A 17,659-nucleotide genomic window follows, 5' to 3' on the forward strand; every position below is an offset into this window, starting at 1 on the left:
TCCAATGTGTGGCCAGGATAGTTTAGGACCAAAACTTTGCCACTGCAGTGATCCTTCCTGTCAGAGGAAGTGTGAAATTAAGTCAAAAAACAAATCCAGGAGATGCTGCAAGAGAGGAAGAAGTAAGTATGATCAAGCACTTTGGTAAAGTTTATTTTTATTCTTAAAGAACAAAAAAGGTAGCTAGAACGAAAGGAGAAGATATATACATAACAATTAGAAAATACATCCAAGTGGGGCACTAGTGGCTCACATCTGTCATCCCAGCTACTCAGGAGACTGAGATCTGAAATTTATGTTTTAAAGTCAGCCTAGGCAGGAAAGCTGGAAGTGGAACTGTGGCTCCAGTGGTTGAGGGCTAGCTTTGAGCACAAAAGCTCAGGGACAGCGCCCAGGCCCAGAGTTCAAGCCTCAGTAACCCTTCCCCACTACATTCTCCCCTCCCCCCACCCATCCAAAACAACACCATGGTAGAGAAAGGACTGGAAAGGATGGTTAAATACTTGTCTTATGAGAGGCAGTATTAGATATTAATACATTTAGGCAGCATTGGAGCTAATCAGTATAATTTGGGTCTTCAGTTCAGTAAATAGAATATATGTTCTTTAAACCAACAGAATAAAACTCTAACCAAAGCAAAGCAGCAACAACAATAACAACAAAAGGCATGTCCAATGATAAAGATGAAACAAGGCAGAAATGAGCTCCAGACATGAAAAGCAGTTCCAATAAATTTAAATGGATCAAATTCACAAAATAAGGACAAAGACTCACAGAATCTTAAGGCTTTTTTCCCCCTCTCTCTTTGTCTCTCTCATAATTCCAGTGATAGGTAATGCATTCCTCTGACAAGAGTTGATGTCTTTTTGTCTGGTGGCCGCAGCCGTCTGCCTCTGGGCTAGCCTGGGGACCCTGTCCATCTGACTTTGTCATCATTCCTATTCCTGGGGGCTCTTCCCACCCACTGGCTGAGTCTGACCCCTAGCTTTCCCCCTAGCTGATCTTTCTGCCATCCAACAAATGAGGTTTCATTTCAGGCCCACAGACCCCCAAGGACCCCTTGCTCCTAACTTAGTGTCCATTGTCCCTTTGTAATCTGCCCAGGATGGGAACACACACACACACACACACACACACACACACACACACACACAGAGGGACCTTATATACACACACACACACACACACACACACACACACACACACACACACACACGTGCGCGCTCCAAGAAGGAGTCCAAGTCCAGTTCAGGGCTACGTAGGAGCTGATGACGGTCCAATCCCAGTCCCTTCTTCCTCTCCAGGAATTCAAGTTCTCCCTTGTGCGGTGGCTGGACTTCCCCCAGGCTCCTGGTGGTCTCGGTGTCCTATGGACTCCTAGCAATCAAGGGCCTGGCACTGTCAGCTCTGTGTGTGCTCCTGGGTCGTTGGCGCTGCCAGGTGAGCTCGCTGGGTTTGATGTGAAAGAGGCCAGTCAGAGCGAGGGCCACTTCAGGCCCAGAGAAGAAGGTCAGGAAAATGAGCTGATTGTAACTGGGTCTATCATATATAATGGGAACACCCATTATTCCGTGAAGTCACTACCTGTTTTTCCTCAGAGAGGGACCTCAAAGAAAGAAAGAGTGTTTCCCAGGGACCTCGTCATTTGGCTTTGCTCAGTCTCTGTCCTGAGAGGAGGAAGAACTGGAGGAGAAAGGCTGAGGCTTGCTGGGGGAGGGTTGAGGAGAGGGAAGGGCGGCTGGAAGCCGATGAAAGGAGGAAGGGGGAGGGGGAGGACCAATCAACAACGAAAACCAGAGAAAGAGGCAGAGAAAGGACTCTGATGTATGAATTTCCTCCCCATCCTGCTTTCTCAGGGCTAGAAGGACACTTTGGGCACAGCAATGATGGAGGGCTCTGATAATGCCAGCCCAGCCCCCAGAGCCCTTGGGTGCATGGAAGTGACATCGCTGGATACAGGAAGAAAGTCTAGTTTCCTCCTCCTGTCCCCTAATCATGGAAAAGCAAACACTCAAGGGGGTGGAAGACAGCTCATGTCCCTGTATTTAGCAGTGGTGATCCTCATTCTGGTGTTAAGGATCCTTTAACAGTTGGTCCACGAGCTGTCTACTCTTGGAGGGGTTCACTGCATGTGGGTCTGAGTTTCCCAATGCCAACTCCATACCTGCTCCTATTCTCCCAGGTTCCTTCCCTCCTTCCCTCCATTTGTTTCTGTCTGTCTGTCTGTCTGCCTTTCTCATTGACTTCGCTGGGTGTCAGGGTGCTAGCATCTCTCATGTTTTGTTTGACTCTGCTCTACAGGTGAGCCCTACCCATGTCTGCTTTTGCTTAAATTCAATCCCCTGAAGTAAAATGGGTCAGGCTGGGGGGAAAAAAGAAACAAAAAGAAGAAAAGTGTCTGAGACAATGGGGTAAGATGTCACACGTACCTTGGCTTCCTCTTCTCCTATCCCAGATGTCTTAGAATGAGATAAAGACAGGCTCAGAGACACAAATGGTGCGTGCTTTCTCTCATATGGGAAGCTAGGTCTAAAACATACTGGACATGCTAAATTATACAGGACTCTAGGCATTCACACACAGTGAGACCAGAAGGGGATACTCTTAGGAGAAGATCACAAAGGTGCAATGTCTGTGTGTATCTGATCATACAAAATAATATTTATCGAAATGAACTCCAGGAAATGGAAATGAGGTTTTTCTTTTTTCCAAAAAGAAATGAGTTAAAAATAATGATAAAAAAATTTGAAACCAGCAAAGACTTGAATTACCAGACTGGAAGCTGAGAAAATCTTGGAAGTTAAAAGAAAAATTCTGATGCATCTAAGTGACACAGAACTTTCCCTAATATTCATCAATCAATAAGATCTAACCACTAGGGGTCAGTATTGTGTATGTTCAATGTGGAAGGGAATCCCACCACCTAAAAGACAGCAAGATTGGACAAACAAAATACATTGTCTGGGATTAAGCAGTACATATTTTAGGGAGCAGAAGAGTGCATCACCTCCACAAAACAAGAACAGGCCAGGCACCTGTAATCCTGGATGATCAGAAGGCCAAAGTATGAAATTCAGGGTTCAGCCCAGAGAAGGAACGTCTGGGAGACTCTTATTTCCCATTAACCATTAAAAACCCAGAAGTGGAGGAGTGGTTCAAGTGGTACGCTAGCCTTGAATGAAAAGCTCAGTGATAGTGTCCAGGTCCTGAGTTCAATCTCCAGTATCAGCACACACACATACACACACACACACACACACACATACACACACACACAATCACAATCAGAGTCCTGGCCACTCAGAATGGGTGTCTACCAGGAACAGCAAACTGAATGTCAGCCACGGAGAAGACTCCCACACAGACACCACATTTTCTCGTCATCTTCTGTGATAGGGTCAGGTGTAGAAGTTTGATACTATAAATCTCAGTTCCTTCCCTGGAGCCATCTTCTGTCTGTGTGCCACCCTTTCCCTTTAACATTCTTTTTCTTTTCTTTTTTTTTTTGTCGGTCATGGGGCTTGAACTCTGGGCCTGGATGCTGTCCCTCAGCTCTTCAGCTCAAGGCGAGCGCTCTACCACTTAAGCTACAGCGCCACTTCCGGTTTTCTGGTGGTTTATTGGAGATACGAGTCTCACTCTCTCCTGCCCAGGCTGGCTTTGAACTGCGATCCTCAGATCTCAGCCTCCTACTGAGTAGCTAGGATTACAGGCGTGAGCCACCAGCGCCCGGCAACATTCTTTTTCTTTAACTTCTTACTCTTTTTGTCCTCATTTCCTGTTTCTACTTGCCTCCTTTGCCAAGGCAAACATTCTAATGAATTTCATATGAAATTCTGAATTTGAATGTATACTTGGAAAACACGGTGGCTGTGTTAAATACAACAACAACAAATCTTTTTATTAGCATGCATTGGTTGCAAGGGGTTTTATCATGATATTCCTGTACCTGTATCTGATGCACCCATATCAAAATTCTTTTTCTACCTCTCATTCCCCCACCCCTTTGTGAAAACAGTTCCTACAGCTTCATTGTTCTGTTTATGTATGCGAGTATGAAGTTCTTTGTCCATATTCACTCACGTGCACCTTCTCTGTGTGTCCTCACACCGTTAACCCCCCTCCCCAAAAAGAGCCTGTAATATATTCCTGTTATTTTCTTTTACCGTGTATCAATTATGTCAAGGGGTTTTCTGGTATTTTGTGTGCACACATGTGTGTGTGTGTGCATACACACACACCTACCTTATATGTTAGTCAAATGACACCTGATGCTCTCTTCCCATGCCTCACCCCCCACGCTTCTGTTATTCAATGACTCAACTCCCAGCATATTTCATATGCTGTCATCATACATAGTAGACGCAGTGGATTTCCACATCTCTCACCTTCTATTATTCTTACCCTCTCTCCCAGCCCCCACATCCCTCTACAGTCCCACAGTTACAATCATATGCTCTGTATGTCTGTATGTATGCATGCATGTATGTATGTGGGATGTCTTTTAGGACTAGATTTCATATATGAAAGAAAACATGCTGTCTTTGTGCTTCTGAACATGTCTTGTTTTGTTTAACCTGATGATCTCTCATTCCACTCTGTTTTCCTGCAAATGACATAATTTAATTCTTTTTTTTTAATGGCTGAGTAATGTTCCCTGTGTATCTGCATTACTTAATTCTTTGTAGCACATAGTTCTTTATCTTTTTGTCAGTTGTAGGCCATCTAGCCTGCTTCTCTATACCTTGGCTATTGTAAATAGTGCTGTAATAAACTTGCAAATGTCTCTTGTATCTTGACTTAAAATCCTTTAGTTAGACATCAAGAGTGGTATTACTAGGTCATATGGTCATCTAATTTTAGTTTTTTGAGGAATCTCCATACCGTTTTCCATAGTGGCTGCACTAACTTACATTCCAGTGGTGTATGAGGGCTCCTTTTCCCTCATATCCTCATCAGCAATCAGTTGTGTTCTTGATGATGACCATTTTACCCAAATGAGATGAAATCCCAATGTTGTTTGATTTACATTTCCTTCATAGCCAGGAAGAGTAAACATTTCTTCATGTGTTTATTGGCCATTTGTACTTCTTCCAAGAATTGAATTGCCTGTTCCACTCATTTTATCCACTTATTCACTGGGTTGTTAATTCTTGGGGATTTAGATTTTTTTTTTTGTCAGTTGTGGGGCTTGAACTCAGGGTCCTGGGCACTGTTCCTGAGCCTCTTTGTGCTCAAGGCTAGTGCTCTACTACTTGAGCTATAGCACCACTTCCGGTTCTTGAATGGTTCATTGGAGATAAGAGTCTCACAGGGACTTTTCTGCCTGGGCTGGCTTTGAACCACGATCCTCAGATGTCAGCCTCCTAAGTAGCTAGGATGACAGGTGTGAGCCACTGGCTCCCGCTTGTGTGACTATTTTTAACTAGCATAAAATAGTGCATGATGCATCTCACCTTTCCATCCACTGTCTCCCTGTTGCTGGAGGTATGTTCTCAGACAGTGCTTTTCAGTGGCATAGCCTACTTCACCCAGTGCACCCTGCTCCCCCAATACACCATTCAGAACCCAAGATGAGTATGTTGTTTGTCCTCAGTTCTACCTACTGCAAATAAGACTACCTTAAACATTCTGTTAGTCAGCTGTCACAGCACTGTGACAAAATGCTTGATATAACAAAATTAATGAGAGAAAGGCTTCTTTTAGCTTCTGGTTTCAGTCCATGGCCCTCAGCTCTATGGATTCTGATCTGTGGCAAAGCAGACTGGGTGGGGGGCAGGCAGGTGGAAGAGGAGGCTTGTTCACCTCATGGTGAACAGGAATCAGATAAAGGCAATGCAAGGAAGGTGAAAAGGTTTATTTGACTCACTCTAGTTTGCTATCATTCTGGAAGTCTTAGCAGAGATCAAAACCAAACGTGTGTGTGTGTGTGTGTGTGTGTGTGTGTGTGTGTGTGTGTGTGTGTGTGTGTGTGTGTTCTTGAACTCAGGGCTTGGGCATGGTCCCTGAGCTTTTTCATGCTAGACTAGCATTCTACCACTTGAGCCACAGCTCCACTTCTGGCTTTTTCTGTGATTAATTGGAGATAAGAATCTCATGAACTTTCCAGCCTATGCTGGCTTTAAAGTACAATCCTCAGATCTCAGCCTCCTGAATAGCTAGGATTATAATTGTGAGCCACCTGCCCCCAACTAGACATTTTAAATGAGACAATTTATATTATTTGAGTTTCATTTCATAAAACTGTTAAAATATTTCCAATTTTTGTTAAGGAAAGATTTCTTTGATATGACAGAAATATGATCCACAAAAATTACATATTGGATTTCATCAAAAAGAATATGAAATTATTATATAATTTTCATTCTGTACAAGGGAAAATTTATAGGCAAAGGAGCATGGAGAAACTTTTGGGGTGTTAGTGGAACTCTTCCTATCTCAATCATGGTAATGGATCCAAGTTTCCATGGGTTTGTCCAACTCCAAAATTCCATTAAAAAAGATAACTGGGGGGCTGGGAAGGTGGCTCAGTGGTAGAGCGCTTGCCTTGCATGCATGAGGCCCTGGGTTCGATTCCTCAGCACCATATAAGCAAAAAGTAAAAAAAGCCGGAAGTGGCGCTGTGGCTGAGGGACAGTGCCCAGGCCCAGGGTTCAGGCCCCATGACCGGAATCAAAAAAAAAAAAAAAAAAAAGATGACTGGTATTATTCTTAGCTAACAAAAAAACAAACAAGAACCTCCCCCCCCCCCCCCATACCACCAAAAAACAGTGACTGAGTGGTATTTCATTGGTGCAGGTACCAGTGTGTTTATCCAGTCTCTAATTGAAGGACATCTGAATTGTCCCCTGGTTTTGCTGTTATAAATAAGGATGCTGTGAACATTGAACAAAGGGGTTGAAATAGTTACTAGATGTCAATTACTGTGTAAGTGGGAAAAATAAATGTAAATGATGCTGTTATTTTGTATACAAAAACCTAATGTATACATATATTTAATAGCTAGATTTCCAAATGTCCCAAGAAGACCAGTGAATTTCTGAGTGAGGCGTGTTGAGCCCTTAAAACCCTCACCAGTACAACAATCACAGGGGCCACGTTGATACCGTGGCTTGCTCAGTGCTGGGCACACTTGGGGAGCCTTTTTTTGTTTTGTTTTTGCCAGTCCTGGAGCTTGAACTCAGGGTGTGATTACTGTCCTTGAGCTTCTTTTGATCAAGGCTAGCACTCTACCACGTGAGCTACGGTGCCATTTTTGGCTTTTTCTGTGTATGTGGTACTGAGGAATCAAACCCAGGGCTTCAAGCATGCATGCAAGGCAAGCACTCTACCATGAAGCCCCTCCCCCCGAGCTGATACAGAGAAGGAGGAAAAGAAGACATCCATGTGGTGGGGAAGGGTTAAGCCTCCGGACTCAGGGACCTGGGATGGGGGAGGAGTGGGTGGAGAATGCAAGAAGAGCAGATGCCTTAGCAAGCCCACAGCTATACTTCGAACCTGATTACCAACTCCCTTTCTTCACCAGTGTGCACGTAGTTATGGAGAGTTGAAGAGGATCTGGTAGTTTGTCCTTTTCTTTCTCCTGGTCCTGGCTCTCTCCCTATATTCCCCTTTCTTGAGTGAAACTCAAAAGTATTTTTACATCTTTTGTATTTCAAGGCAAGCAGTTATCCTTTATCTCTCTTAATAGCTTATCACTGACTCACAGAGACAAAGCAAACACCACCAGCCAAGGCTGAGAACTCAACTCCAGGATTCACTCCAGGACACTGTGAAGTCCAGGGTCACCATCAACCAGAAGTCACACCTTACCAACCACGTCTGGAATCCCCAGCTCCAGGGGTTTTCTAGAAAAACCCACCTTCTTCACCTGAGAGGGGGACTGTACTTTTGCGTTGACAGTGTACAGTCCTCCATTTTGCTTGGAAAAATTAACATAACCTTGACTTCCCTTTCTCCCCCAAACTGCTGTCATTATTTGTGAATTGGACTTGAATCCGGGTGACTGACTTTTCTGGTATCAGAAGAATCATTGAAAAAGAGAAAGGTCAGTAAACAACAAGAACAACACAGCTTCCATGATCTAAGGAGTTTGAAATAAGAACGGTTGTCTCATTCCTACAACGAACCTCATGCATAGCATGTACGTGTGTGTGTGTGTGTGTATGCGCACGCATGTGCAGAAACAGATTAATGCACACATGAGCTGAGAGATGAAAAAGTTGAGGCTCTGCAGAGGTAAAACTTCTTTGTTTTGGGGTGTGGAGTTTACAGTGCGTGGCCACGGAAGGTGGAGGACTCCTCCTCCCCCACCCCAGTCCACTCTAAAGGGAAGAAGAGCGAGTCAGAAGCCTACTTAAGAGCGAGTCAGAAGCCTACTTAGCCTCTGCCACGGGTCCTACCATGCAGCTCTGGAAGTCAGGAGCTCATCCTTCTGGTACTTGGCCGAAGGGAGGGAGTGAAGGGTGGGGTCTTGGGACAAATGCTGGGTCATTTCAACTGGAGTTGGGTGACTGGAGAGCAGAGATAGGGCAGAGGAGAGGAAGTGGAGGGGACAGGCCCGTGTGCTGGGGGACAGGATGAGCGGAGGAAGGGGCTCTGAGCGGGGTGGGGGAAGGGAAGCCTGCCGGGGCTGCCGGGCCTGGAGAGAAGAGAGGAGAGGCAGCCAGAGGGACAGAGACAAAGAGGAAAGAGGCAGATTGTGAGTGTGTGAGAGAGAAAGAGAGGGGAGAAAGAAGAGAGAGATATTAGACAAAAAAAAGGATAGAGGAGAGAAAAAGAGAAGAGAGAGACAGAGACAGAAAAAGAGAGAGAGAGAGAGAGAAAGAGAGAGGGGGAGGGGGAGCGAGAGGCAGAGAGGCCCCAGCCCCGGAGGGAGAACACGGGAGCCCTTTGCAAACTTAATCTTTCATGCTCTAAGTCTGGTCACTTGCATCTTCCTCCTCCCTCCACCCCCTGTATAACAAAAATAAGATGCATGTGCACAGTAGCTTATTTGTAGCAGTGAGAAGCTGTGAGCAGCCAGGCGTGAAGCGGGTGACAGGAAGGAGGCATTCCACAATGAGTGAATGCACGCATGCATGTAGGAAGGAAGGAAGGAAAGAAGGGAGGAAGTTCTCCAGACCTTCCTTGTTGAAGGAATGTCTAAGCCCAAGAAGAACCTTTGTCCTGGGGGAGGGGGGGGTCTCTGGATTCCAGCCAAGTTTGTAGCAGAGGTTCTAGAAGTTTTAGAGAAGGGCAGGCAGGCAGGCAGCCTCAAGCCCCATGAACTCTGGGGATGGGGGCCCCCCTTGCTGGGCCCCCCCCCCCCGACTGGGTGGAGCAGCCACACCTGCCTGAAGTTCTGAGGAAGAGGGCGGAAACGCTGCCCGGCTGCCCTCCGATAGGCTGGGGGCTGCGGTTTGCTGGCAGCAGCGGGTCCCCACACTTCCCTAAACGGGCAACTTCACTTCCCGAACCCATCGTCCCTGCCTGGTAGGCCCAGGTGGTATGTCCTGCCCGCGCCTCAGCCCACATCTTGGATCCCCCAGGTATCCTGGGCCCCTGCTGGGCCCGTGACACCCCCTGTCTGGATGGAGCCATGGCCCCCGCGTTCATTCTTACACTGCTGTGGTGGTTGCAGGACGTCACATCAGGTGAGGGGAGGAGGGCTGGGGGGGGATGGCCACCTTTGCCTGGCCCCCAGCCCCAGTGGGCTGGGGAGGAGGCGGTGGGGTCACCGTAGCTGACACCCCTGGGAATGTTCCGTCCTCTAGGATCCGGTACCAGGCAATGCTAGGCCAGGCCTCACCAGCCAAGCCAAGCTCTGGAACCTTCTGTGTTGGCTCCTTGGTTTGGCTAGGCTTCCTCAGTGCACCAGATTTTCATCCAAGTGGCCTACGAAGAAGGCCCGGCAGAAAAAGTTCTCACGGATGCCGGCCTTGATGTTTGCATCGTGTGCGCGGGCTTTGAACTCAGTGTTTCTCGGAATGCTGATGCCACTTCCGGTCCCTGCCCTCTATCCTGAAAGGGACCAATCCCCGAACGCCTCTGGCTCTCATGGAAGGGGGGGGGGCTCTCCCACGTCTGCCTCCCTGATTACCAAGGCAACCACTTACCACTTCCTGTTACTCCTCACAGCCAGGGAGAGGGGCAGAAGGTGCAGGTGGGCATGGGCACGGTTTCCCACGCGCACCCTGCCCCTGCACCCCCATCCCCCCCCGCAGGGTGTCTCTCCTGGGGTGATCCATCCCCCAGTTGCGTTGGACCTGCCTGCTTAGTTTGTGAGAGGAGAAACAGTGGTCAGTGAGTTTTCTTATAGCCAACGGGGACGGAAGGTCTGGGGTTGTGGAGTTTTTGAGTAGAGCATTCGCCCTTCCTCTGTCCCAAGTCACCCTGCTGCCCACCAGACGGCATCGTCTGGCCTTCCCTCTCTCCCTCTTCCCTTCTCTCTCGCTTCCTCCCCCCTGTGTTCGTTTCTCTGTTTCTGTCTCTTTTCAGATTGTTGATACTGTAGCTCAGCTGGAACCGGAGTCTCACTATGTCTACCCCCACGCTGGCTGCAAGCTCTGTCCTCTTGCCTCAGCCTCCTTAGTGCTGGGTTCTAAGGCATGGGCTACCATAGCTGGCTCACAGGGCCTCTCTCATGCCTAGGCACAGAGAGCCAGATATTATCCATGAAGTGAATCACCAGCGAATCCTTGGCCCCTTGAGAGCTTGTATGTATGCCAGACGGGGTATGCTTAGTCTGGGTTTTGTGCACCTGGAATGTTTTAAACTTAAATCACCCCTGGAATGAACTAAGGCAGCTTGCTATTATTTAAAATACAAATATAACTAGGGGCTGGGGACATGGCTCAGTGATGGAACACTTGCCTAGCATGCTTGAGGTCCTGGGTTCCATCCCCAACCCTTCCCCCCCTCCACAGTGCAAGGTGCTGGTGGCTTACACCTGTAATCTTAGTTACTGAGATCTAAGGATCCTGGTTCAAAGCCAGCCTGGGAAGAAAAGTCTGTGATACTCATCTCCAATTAACCAGCAAAAAGCCAGAAGTGGACGTAAGATTCAAGTGATACAGGGCCAGCCTTGAGTGAAAAAGCTAAGTGAGAATGTGAAGTCCTAACTTCAGTCCGGTACACACACACACACACACACACACACACACACAGCAAGACCAAGAAAGACAACTCCTGTAAACTATTTGGGAACTAATTACTCTTTACTTTTTCAAACGTTGCATTTTCTTCTCTTCCTCAATCCTGCAATTCCCGAACTTAATGATGTGGCTGTGTCTGGGCGTCTGTCTCTTCTCTCATCTGTCTCGGAGGCAGGCATAGAAAAGGACTGTGACTGATGGAATTCTGTGTGGCAGGGGTCTCCTCTCTGCTTCATCCGGGGCTTCCGTTGTGCTGCCCTTCCCCGTCAGGCTGGAAGCTAGCTGTTAGCAGACCCAAGGGAGCTCCTCGGGGTCAGAGAAGCAGTCCCGCCTCCCATGGTGGCTCCAGGCCAGGAGATCCATGCCCTCGGCCTTTGCCTGGAGCTTGGGGTTTCAGGACACCCTCTTCTACTGCTGCTGACCAGGCCTCGTCCCTCCCGTAGGTTACTCGTCTGTGGAGAGCTTGTACACGCGGGTGCGTCACCAGGAAGGGGACACCCTGTCTGTGAAGTGCTCCTACAACCACCGCAAAAACCGCGTGGAGGACAAAGTGTGGTGCAAGGTCAGGAAGAGGAAGTGTGAACCCGGCTTTGTCCGGAACTGGGTGCAGGGGCCCCACTACCTGCTGGAGGATGATGCCCAGGCCAAGGTGGTCACTGTCACCATGAGGGACCTCAGGCGCCAGGACTCGGGCCGGTACTGGTGCATGCGGAACACTCGCGGGACCCTCTACCCTATGTCAGGCTTCATGCTGGAAGTGTCTCCCGGTGAGCTGACCTGCGGGGTATTGGGATGGGTGGGGATTTGATCTCCCTGTTCTGTGGGCCAGCGGCAGCAGCAGCAGCTAGAATGAGAATGATCCATCACAGACATCTCCCTAAGAAAATGAAATCCACCCCCAGGGCATGTAGCTGGCGGGTACTGAATGACACTGGGCAGCGATGCATCAGGGCTGGGGATGACCTGCGGACAGGTCACTTCAGGAATCATTTGTGCTCTTAAGAAAACGGGGGCTGGGAAGGTGGCTCAGTGGTAGAGTGCTTGCCTTGCATGCATGAGGCCCTGGGTTCAATTCCTCAGCACCACATAAGCAAAAAGAAAAAAGCTGGAAGTGGTGCTGTGGCTCAAGTGGCAGAGCACTAGCTTTGAGCTGAAGAGCTGAGGGACAGCGCCCAGGCCCAGAGTTCAGACCCCATGACCAACAAAAGAAAGAAAGAAAAAAAAACAGGGCTGGGCACTGGTGGCTCACACTTGTAATCCTAGCTGCTCAGGAAGCTGAGATCTGAGGATCGTGGTTCAAAGTCAGCCTGGGCAGGAAAGTCCATGAGATTCTTTTTTTTTTTTTTTTTTTTTTTTGCCGGTCATGGGGCCTGAACTCTGGGCCTGGGCGCTGTCCCTCAGCTCTTCAGCTCAAGGCTAGCGCTCTACCACTGGAGCCACAGCACCACTTCCGTTTTTTTTCTGTTTATATGGTCCTGAGGAATCGAACCTAGGGCCTCATGCTTGCAAAGCAAGCACTCTACCGCTGAGCCACCTTCCCAGCCCCTCCATGAGATTCTTATCTCCAATTAACCACCAGAAAACTGGAAGTGGCGCTGTGGCTCCAGTGGTAGAGCGCTCGCCTTGAGCTGAAGAGCTGAGGGACAGTGCCCAGGCCCAGAGTTCAAGCCTCATGACCGACGAATAAACAAAACAGCCCTCAGTGACAGAGGAGCCCTTGTGTGGAACACGAGAGCTGCTCTGGCTCAGAACAAAAGCTCAGGCTCAGCTACCGCCTCGCGGTCACCTCAAGAGCGCTTGCTGCTCCTTCACAGTAGTGGGGACAGCGGCGTCTCTGACTGTGGGGCAGCCTCGACCCTCCTCATGAAACTCCTACGACTGTCTCCGCACCCGCTGCCCGAGTGCCAGGCTCCCTGAGGACCGGGGGTGGCGGGAGGAGGGATGGCCAGCCCAAGGGGCAGCCAGATGTGTCTAGTAAGCCCCAGGGGCCTGGGGACCCTTGAAACTTCCCTTCATGTCCTCATCTTTGGACCCTAAAGACCAATGATGGGACGTCGGGGATAGCTCTTGTTCAACACTGATTCCAGAAATTGGACCTCCCCTCCGGTACGCACCAAGACCCCTGACTCAGTCTACCCTCCTCCCGCTCTGCTCCCTCAGCCCTGACAACAGAGAGGGACCCGCTCCTGACACATCCGGCCGATGGCCTCGACAGTGGATTTGTCACCATGGGCCGCGTGTCCACTTCCGGCTCCCAGGCCCCTTTCACCTCTGGACTCCTCACCTCGTCCCCCACTACCTCGGAGAGGGCCCGGCCAAACTCCATGGCTGACTACAGTGCCACTACCTCGGGGCCCAGCTGGACCACGGAGTCCCCCGGCCGGGCCAGAGGCTCCTCTGCTGGCCCAGCGTCCACGCCCACCAAGTCCAGGCATGTCAACAGTGGCTTCCCCGCCACGGGCACCTGCCACAACCACTTACCCGCCGTCAGGTATCTGACAGGGACACTCTGCCAGGTGTGGGGCCCTGGTGGAGGGCCTCAGGGACAGCCTGAGTACTGGACCTTCCTTTCCCTTCTCCCCTCTGCTGAATGGGGGTGGGGGAGGACCGGAAGGGCCCTAAAAGAAGGCAGCGGGGTGGAGGCCCAGGGCTGGGGTTGTGGAGAGTCTAAATAGAGCAATGGAAAAGGCAAGGTAGGAAGGTGGAGTAACTGGTTTGGAACAGATGCTGGGGTAAGGATGGATGTCTGGTCTGAGGCTCTGGAAAGAGGGTGATGAAGAGCGATAGGAAAGGGAAGGAGGACAAGAAGTCATCCTTAAAGCCAGCTTACAGGACTCCTGTGTTCAGCAAGACTCGAACACAGGACTCTTAATGCCTTGGATCTGGTCAGCCTCCCACTGTCGGGTGATAGAGTCAGGAAAGTTCTATACCCCCAGTCCTGTTCATCACTGGTAAGGGGGCACCTGCTGTGGCTGGCATTAGAGGGCGCCAGTGAGAGAGAAGGAAATGAATGTGGGTGAGTCAGGCCCCAGGGCTGGTCTGTGGACGCTAGCTGCTGCTTCTCTGGCAGACAGAACCAGAGCAGGGGGTGGGGGTAGGGGTGAGGGAGGGCTTTGTCACTGCAGAGGCAAGAGAGGCCTTGGTCCATCCCTTCACAAATGGGTCTGTAGCGTGCTGATCCTCATGGATGAACAGGTTTGGGGGCACAATGGAGGAGGTAGTTAGGCTTCTGATCCAGCCTCTCATGCTGCTAGCGGGAAGTCGAGGCCGGGGGTGGGGAGCCTGGGGCTCACCCCTCTCCCTCCCTCCCACCTCTTCAGGCCACAGGAGCCTTACCTCACCGTGCTGGTGGCGGTCCTGACCCTCCTTCCGGCGCCTGTGATGTTTGCCATGGTCTATCGGTTTTGGAGGAAGAGGCACATGGGAAGTAAGTGGTGCTATCTTGAGCTCCAGGCACCTTTACTGAGGACCCTAGAGTCCTGTGTCCCCAGCCAGTGAGGAGCAGGCTGGCCAGGCCAGGATGGCTCCTCTTTATCTCCTAGGAGATGATTGGGCCAGAACAAGGCTGAGCCAGAAGAAGGGCAGGATGACCCCAGGGGCCCTGGGGGCACAGCCCTTCTTGATTTCTTTCTGACCTTTGTAGGCTACAGGATGAGCAGTGAGCACCCCAGACCCTGGGTGTACCTGTGTCGAGCCCCAGAGCCCCTGTGGAAGTCTGCTTAGTTTGAGACCACGTAGCGCCCGGGTGAAAAACTTCTCTCTCATCGGGCCCAGGTGGTCAAAAGAAGAGTGAAAACCACAGATGGCCCGAGCGGAGGGAATGCGGCTAGACCTGCTTTCTCCCCTGGCCAGGGCCACGGAGGCTTCAACTTTCCCCTCTCCCTTTGACCTTTCCAATACACTTGGGGACAGGGGTCAGGGCTCACGAGCGCCGGAGGAATCTGACATCCCACGGACAAAGGGCTCAGACAATGATCAAGAGCTGGAGCCATAGAAGGGTCAACAGCTGTCCAAGACCCCCCTCCTGCCCAGCCAGTGCACCCGCAGATACTGAATCATAAAGACTGGACCTAAGCAAGTGCAGCTCCCTGGGAAGTGGCTCTGGTAGGGGGCAGGAAGAAGGGGTCCCCAGCAGCCTCCTGCCAGGGGGTCCAGTGGTCTGTGGAGTGTACCCCCTGCCTTCTCAACTCATTGCTTGGTCTTTGCTGCCTGGACTGCTGCCTGCTGCAGGCTGATTCTTCCCCAGAGAGGGACTGGGCAGGCCCTGGGGTAGGTGCGACATCCCTACTCTCAGCTCTGGGACAGGGATCGCTTGGTGGGACAGCAGACACAATGGTCAGTGGGATGTGTCTGGGACCTGATGGGGGGAGGGAGGGGAAGCAGTCCTGGGGCCAGCAGAGGAGTCACCTGCACCTCTTCGTACTTCCAGCAGAGGGCAGTAGAGGGAAGACACATATTGACTGGAGTCTAGACAGAACTGGTCCCAGGACACAGACAGACAGAAGACAGACACACACAAACATGTACCCACACCAGTCTTTGGTCAGTAAACGATATGTAAAAAAACCATCACTCTGGTGAGTAACTAGGGGATCTTGCCTGATCTGAGGGGAAACTGCTCCCCAAGACCCCACCTCCACTGGGGACCCTGTGCCAGTTCCTTTGATAGCCGTCACACAGCACGGAGCCTGTGGGAGGCAAGAACACGGGAGAAGCAGTTAGGAATGGAGGCCAGTGATGACACCATCGCTGTGTGACCCAGAGCAAGTCATTCACGCTATCTGAGCTTTGTTTTTTCCTTTCTTGTGAAAGGGGACAGTAACGTCTACCTCTACTGGAGACAGTAAACCGACATGAACCAGGGAAGCGCCTGTGATTCTGCTCCTATGTTCTTCTCTAGCTCCTGTGGCTCTCACAGGGGCCTGGGATGGAGGCCCCTTTGGTGAGGGCCTCCTGTGAGGAGGGAGGGGCCGGCCTGGCCTGGCTGTAGATGTTTTAAGCTGACATAACCCTAGCTACTCAGGAGGCTGAGATCTGAGGATCCAGATCTGAAGCCAACCCAGGCATGGAAGTCTGTGAGGCTCTTTCTTCCAATTAGCTACTCGGAAAAAAAAAAGCAGGGAGTGGAGTTGTGGCTCAAGTGGTAGAGCACCAGCCTTGAGCAAAATGAAGCTCAGGGACAGCGTCGAGGCCCTGAGTTCAAGTCCCAGGACCAGTACAAAACAAACAATTCAAGGAAAGATTGATTTCAGCTCATGGTTTTAGAGATTTCAGGACATCAAAGCAGCGAGAGCCCGTGGAAGCGGAGGCTCAGGGAAGGAACCTGCACCAGGTTCAGCTTTCACAGTCAGCCGCCCCCCGCCCCGTACCCTACTTCTAGCGAGGGCCCCACTGAAGTTTTAGAATCCTAGACCCAAAGTCCAGGAGTGATGGGAATATACTCTGTTCTCATAACTCAGTATGGCGCCACAGCTTAGCCCCCCAACTACCTTCCTCCCTCCCCTTCCCACCCCGAACTTTCCAGAAATTCTCCAGCCAGGACTCTTTACCTAAATGTGCAGACCCGGTTCCCCACCCCCACCTCTCAGGTGCTGGACACCCGAGTTCTTCCATTTCGGACCATTACCACCAACTCCCAAGGCACATCCCCAGACTCCTTGAAACTCTCCGGCTACCTTCCACCTCGCCCCCACCTCAGACCCTACTTAAGTCCCTCCATGCCTGCCCCTACCCTCCACGACGCCCCATGTCTCCTGACTCTCCTCAGGTCCCTGTGGCATCGCGCTTCAACTTTCCATTAAAGTCCATCTGGTCTGTTGAGTTTGCTTTCTGCTCTTTTCTTTATTCCAATGCCCTCATGACTCAGTTTCCTAACAAGGAGGCTCACCTTAGGTCTGGCCAGTGGCCCCTCCCCCACCCCATGCCTTATGAAGAGGCAAGGTGAAGGGCAGAGAAAGGCCATGGGAAGACAGCATTCAGGGCCTCTTCTGCCGATTTAGGGGGTGGTTATGTAGGGAGAATTGGTGTCAGGGGGTGAGAAAAGAGGCAGAGTTACCCCAGTCCTAGGTCACAGGTATGGCTGAACTGACCTCAGCTCCCACTTTGATTCTAGGGGCCTGGAGCGTGTTCTGTAGCATTTGCTACAGAGGTGGGGGGAAGGTGGCGTTGCCTGTGGGAGGGGGGGGGCCTGCCTTCCTCACAGGGGCTTGTCCCGAATCCCCACCTTCCCAGAGCCCAGGTGGCTGTAAAGTGACCGCGGCAGACTGGCGCAGATCTACAGGCACAGATGCAAAGCCTCTAGTTAATTCGCAGGCACGGCGAAAGCATCTTCTAGGCTGCCTCCTCCCCCTCCTCTAGAGCTTCCAGCACCTTCCAAAATAACCTAGCCAGCTGAGGACCAAGGGTATTTCACGTTCTATCCAGAACAGCGTTCATCTCCATGTGACATGGTGCGTCATTATCTGCCTCTGATCCGGTTAGGAAACAGGATGGAAATGATGAAAAAGCCCCAGCATGTTACATCC

The 17,659-nt window shown here is 50.6% G+C and overlaps 1 protein-coding gene across 2 annotated transcripts; it reads left to right on the forward strand.

The window, feature by feature from the left end:
- Nucleotides 1-8,374: 8,374 nt before the first annotated feature.
- Treml2 (triggering receptor expressed on myeloid cells like 2) lies at nucleotides 8,375-16,955 on the forward strand. 2 transcript variants are annotated; one of them, XM_070023797.1, is made up of 6 exons: nucleotides 8,375-8,437; nucleotides 9,531-9,635; nucleotides 11,579-11,902; nucleotides 13,296-13,626; nucleotides 14,456-14,562; nucleotides 14,779-16,955. In XM_070023797.1, the coding sequence occupies exons 1-6, from the start codon at nucleotides 8,404-8,406 to the stop codon at nucleotides 14,856-14,858; spliced, it is 981 nt and encodes a 326-aa protein (XP_069879898.1). In that variant the 5' UTR covers nucleotides 8,375-8,403; the 3' UTR covers nucleotides 14,859-16,955. The 2 variants fall into 2 exon arrangements, with proteins under 2 accessions (XP_069879898.1, XP_069879899.1); XM_070023798.1 differs by lacking the exon at nucleotides 8,375-8,437 and adding an exon at nucleotides 8,625-8,701.
- The last annotated feature ends 704 nt before the right edge of the window (nucleotides 16,956-17,659 follow it).

Source organism: Dipodomys merriami, unplaced genomic scaffold (assembly GCF_024711535.1).
Source record: "Dipodomys merriami isolate MVZ:Mamm:240054 unplaced genomic scaffold, mDipMer1.0.p SCAF_16, whole genome shotgun sequence".
NCBI lineage: Eukaryota > Metazoa > Chordata > Mammalia > Rodentia > Heteromyidae > Dipodomys > Dipodomys merriami.

What these genes read in the sequence shown, in the direction of transcription:
- Treml2 (XM_070023797.1), top strand. Translation starts at nt 8,404, where the DNA reads ATGCAGCTCTGGAAGTCAGGAGCTCATCCTTCTG. An exon ending in GTCAGGAGCTCATCCTTCTG is followed by an intron (nt 8,438 to 9,530) that starts GTACTTGGCCGA and finishes TGGATCCCCCAG; the next exon opens with GTATCCTGGGCCCCTGCTGG. An exon ending in AACCACTTACCCGCCGTCAG is followed by an intron (nt 13,627 to 14,455) that starts GTATCTGACAGG and finishes CCACCTCTTCAG; the next exon opens with GCCACAGGAGCCTTACCTCA.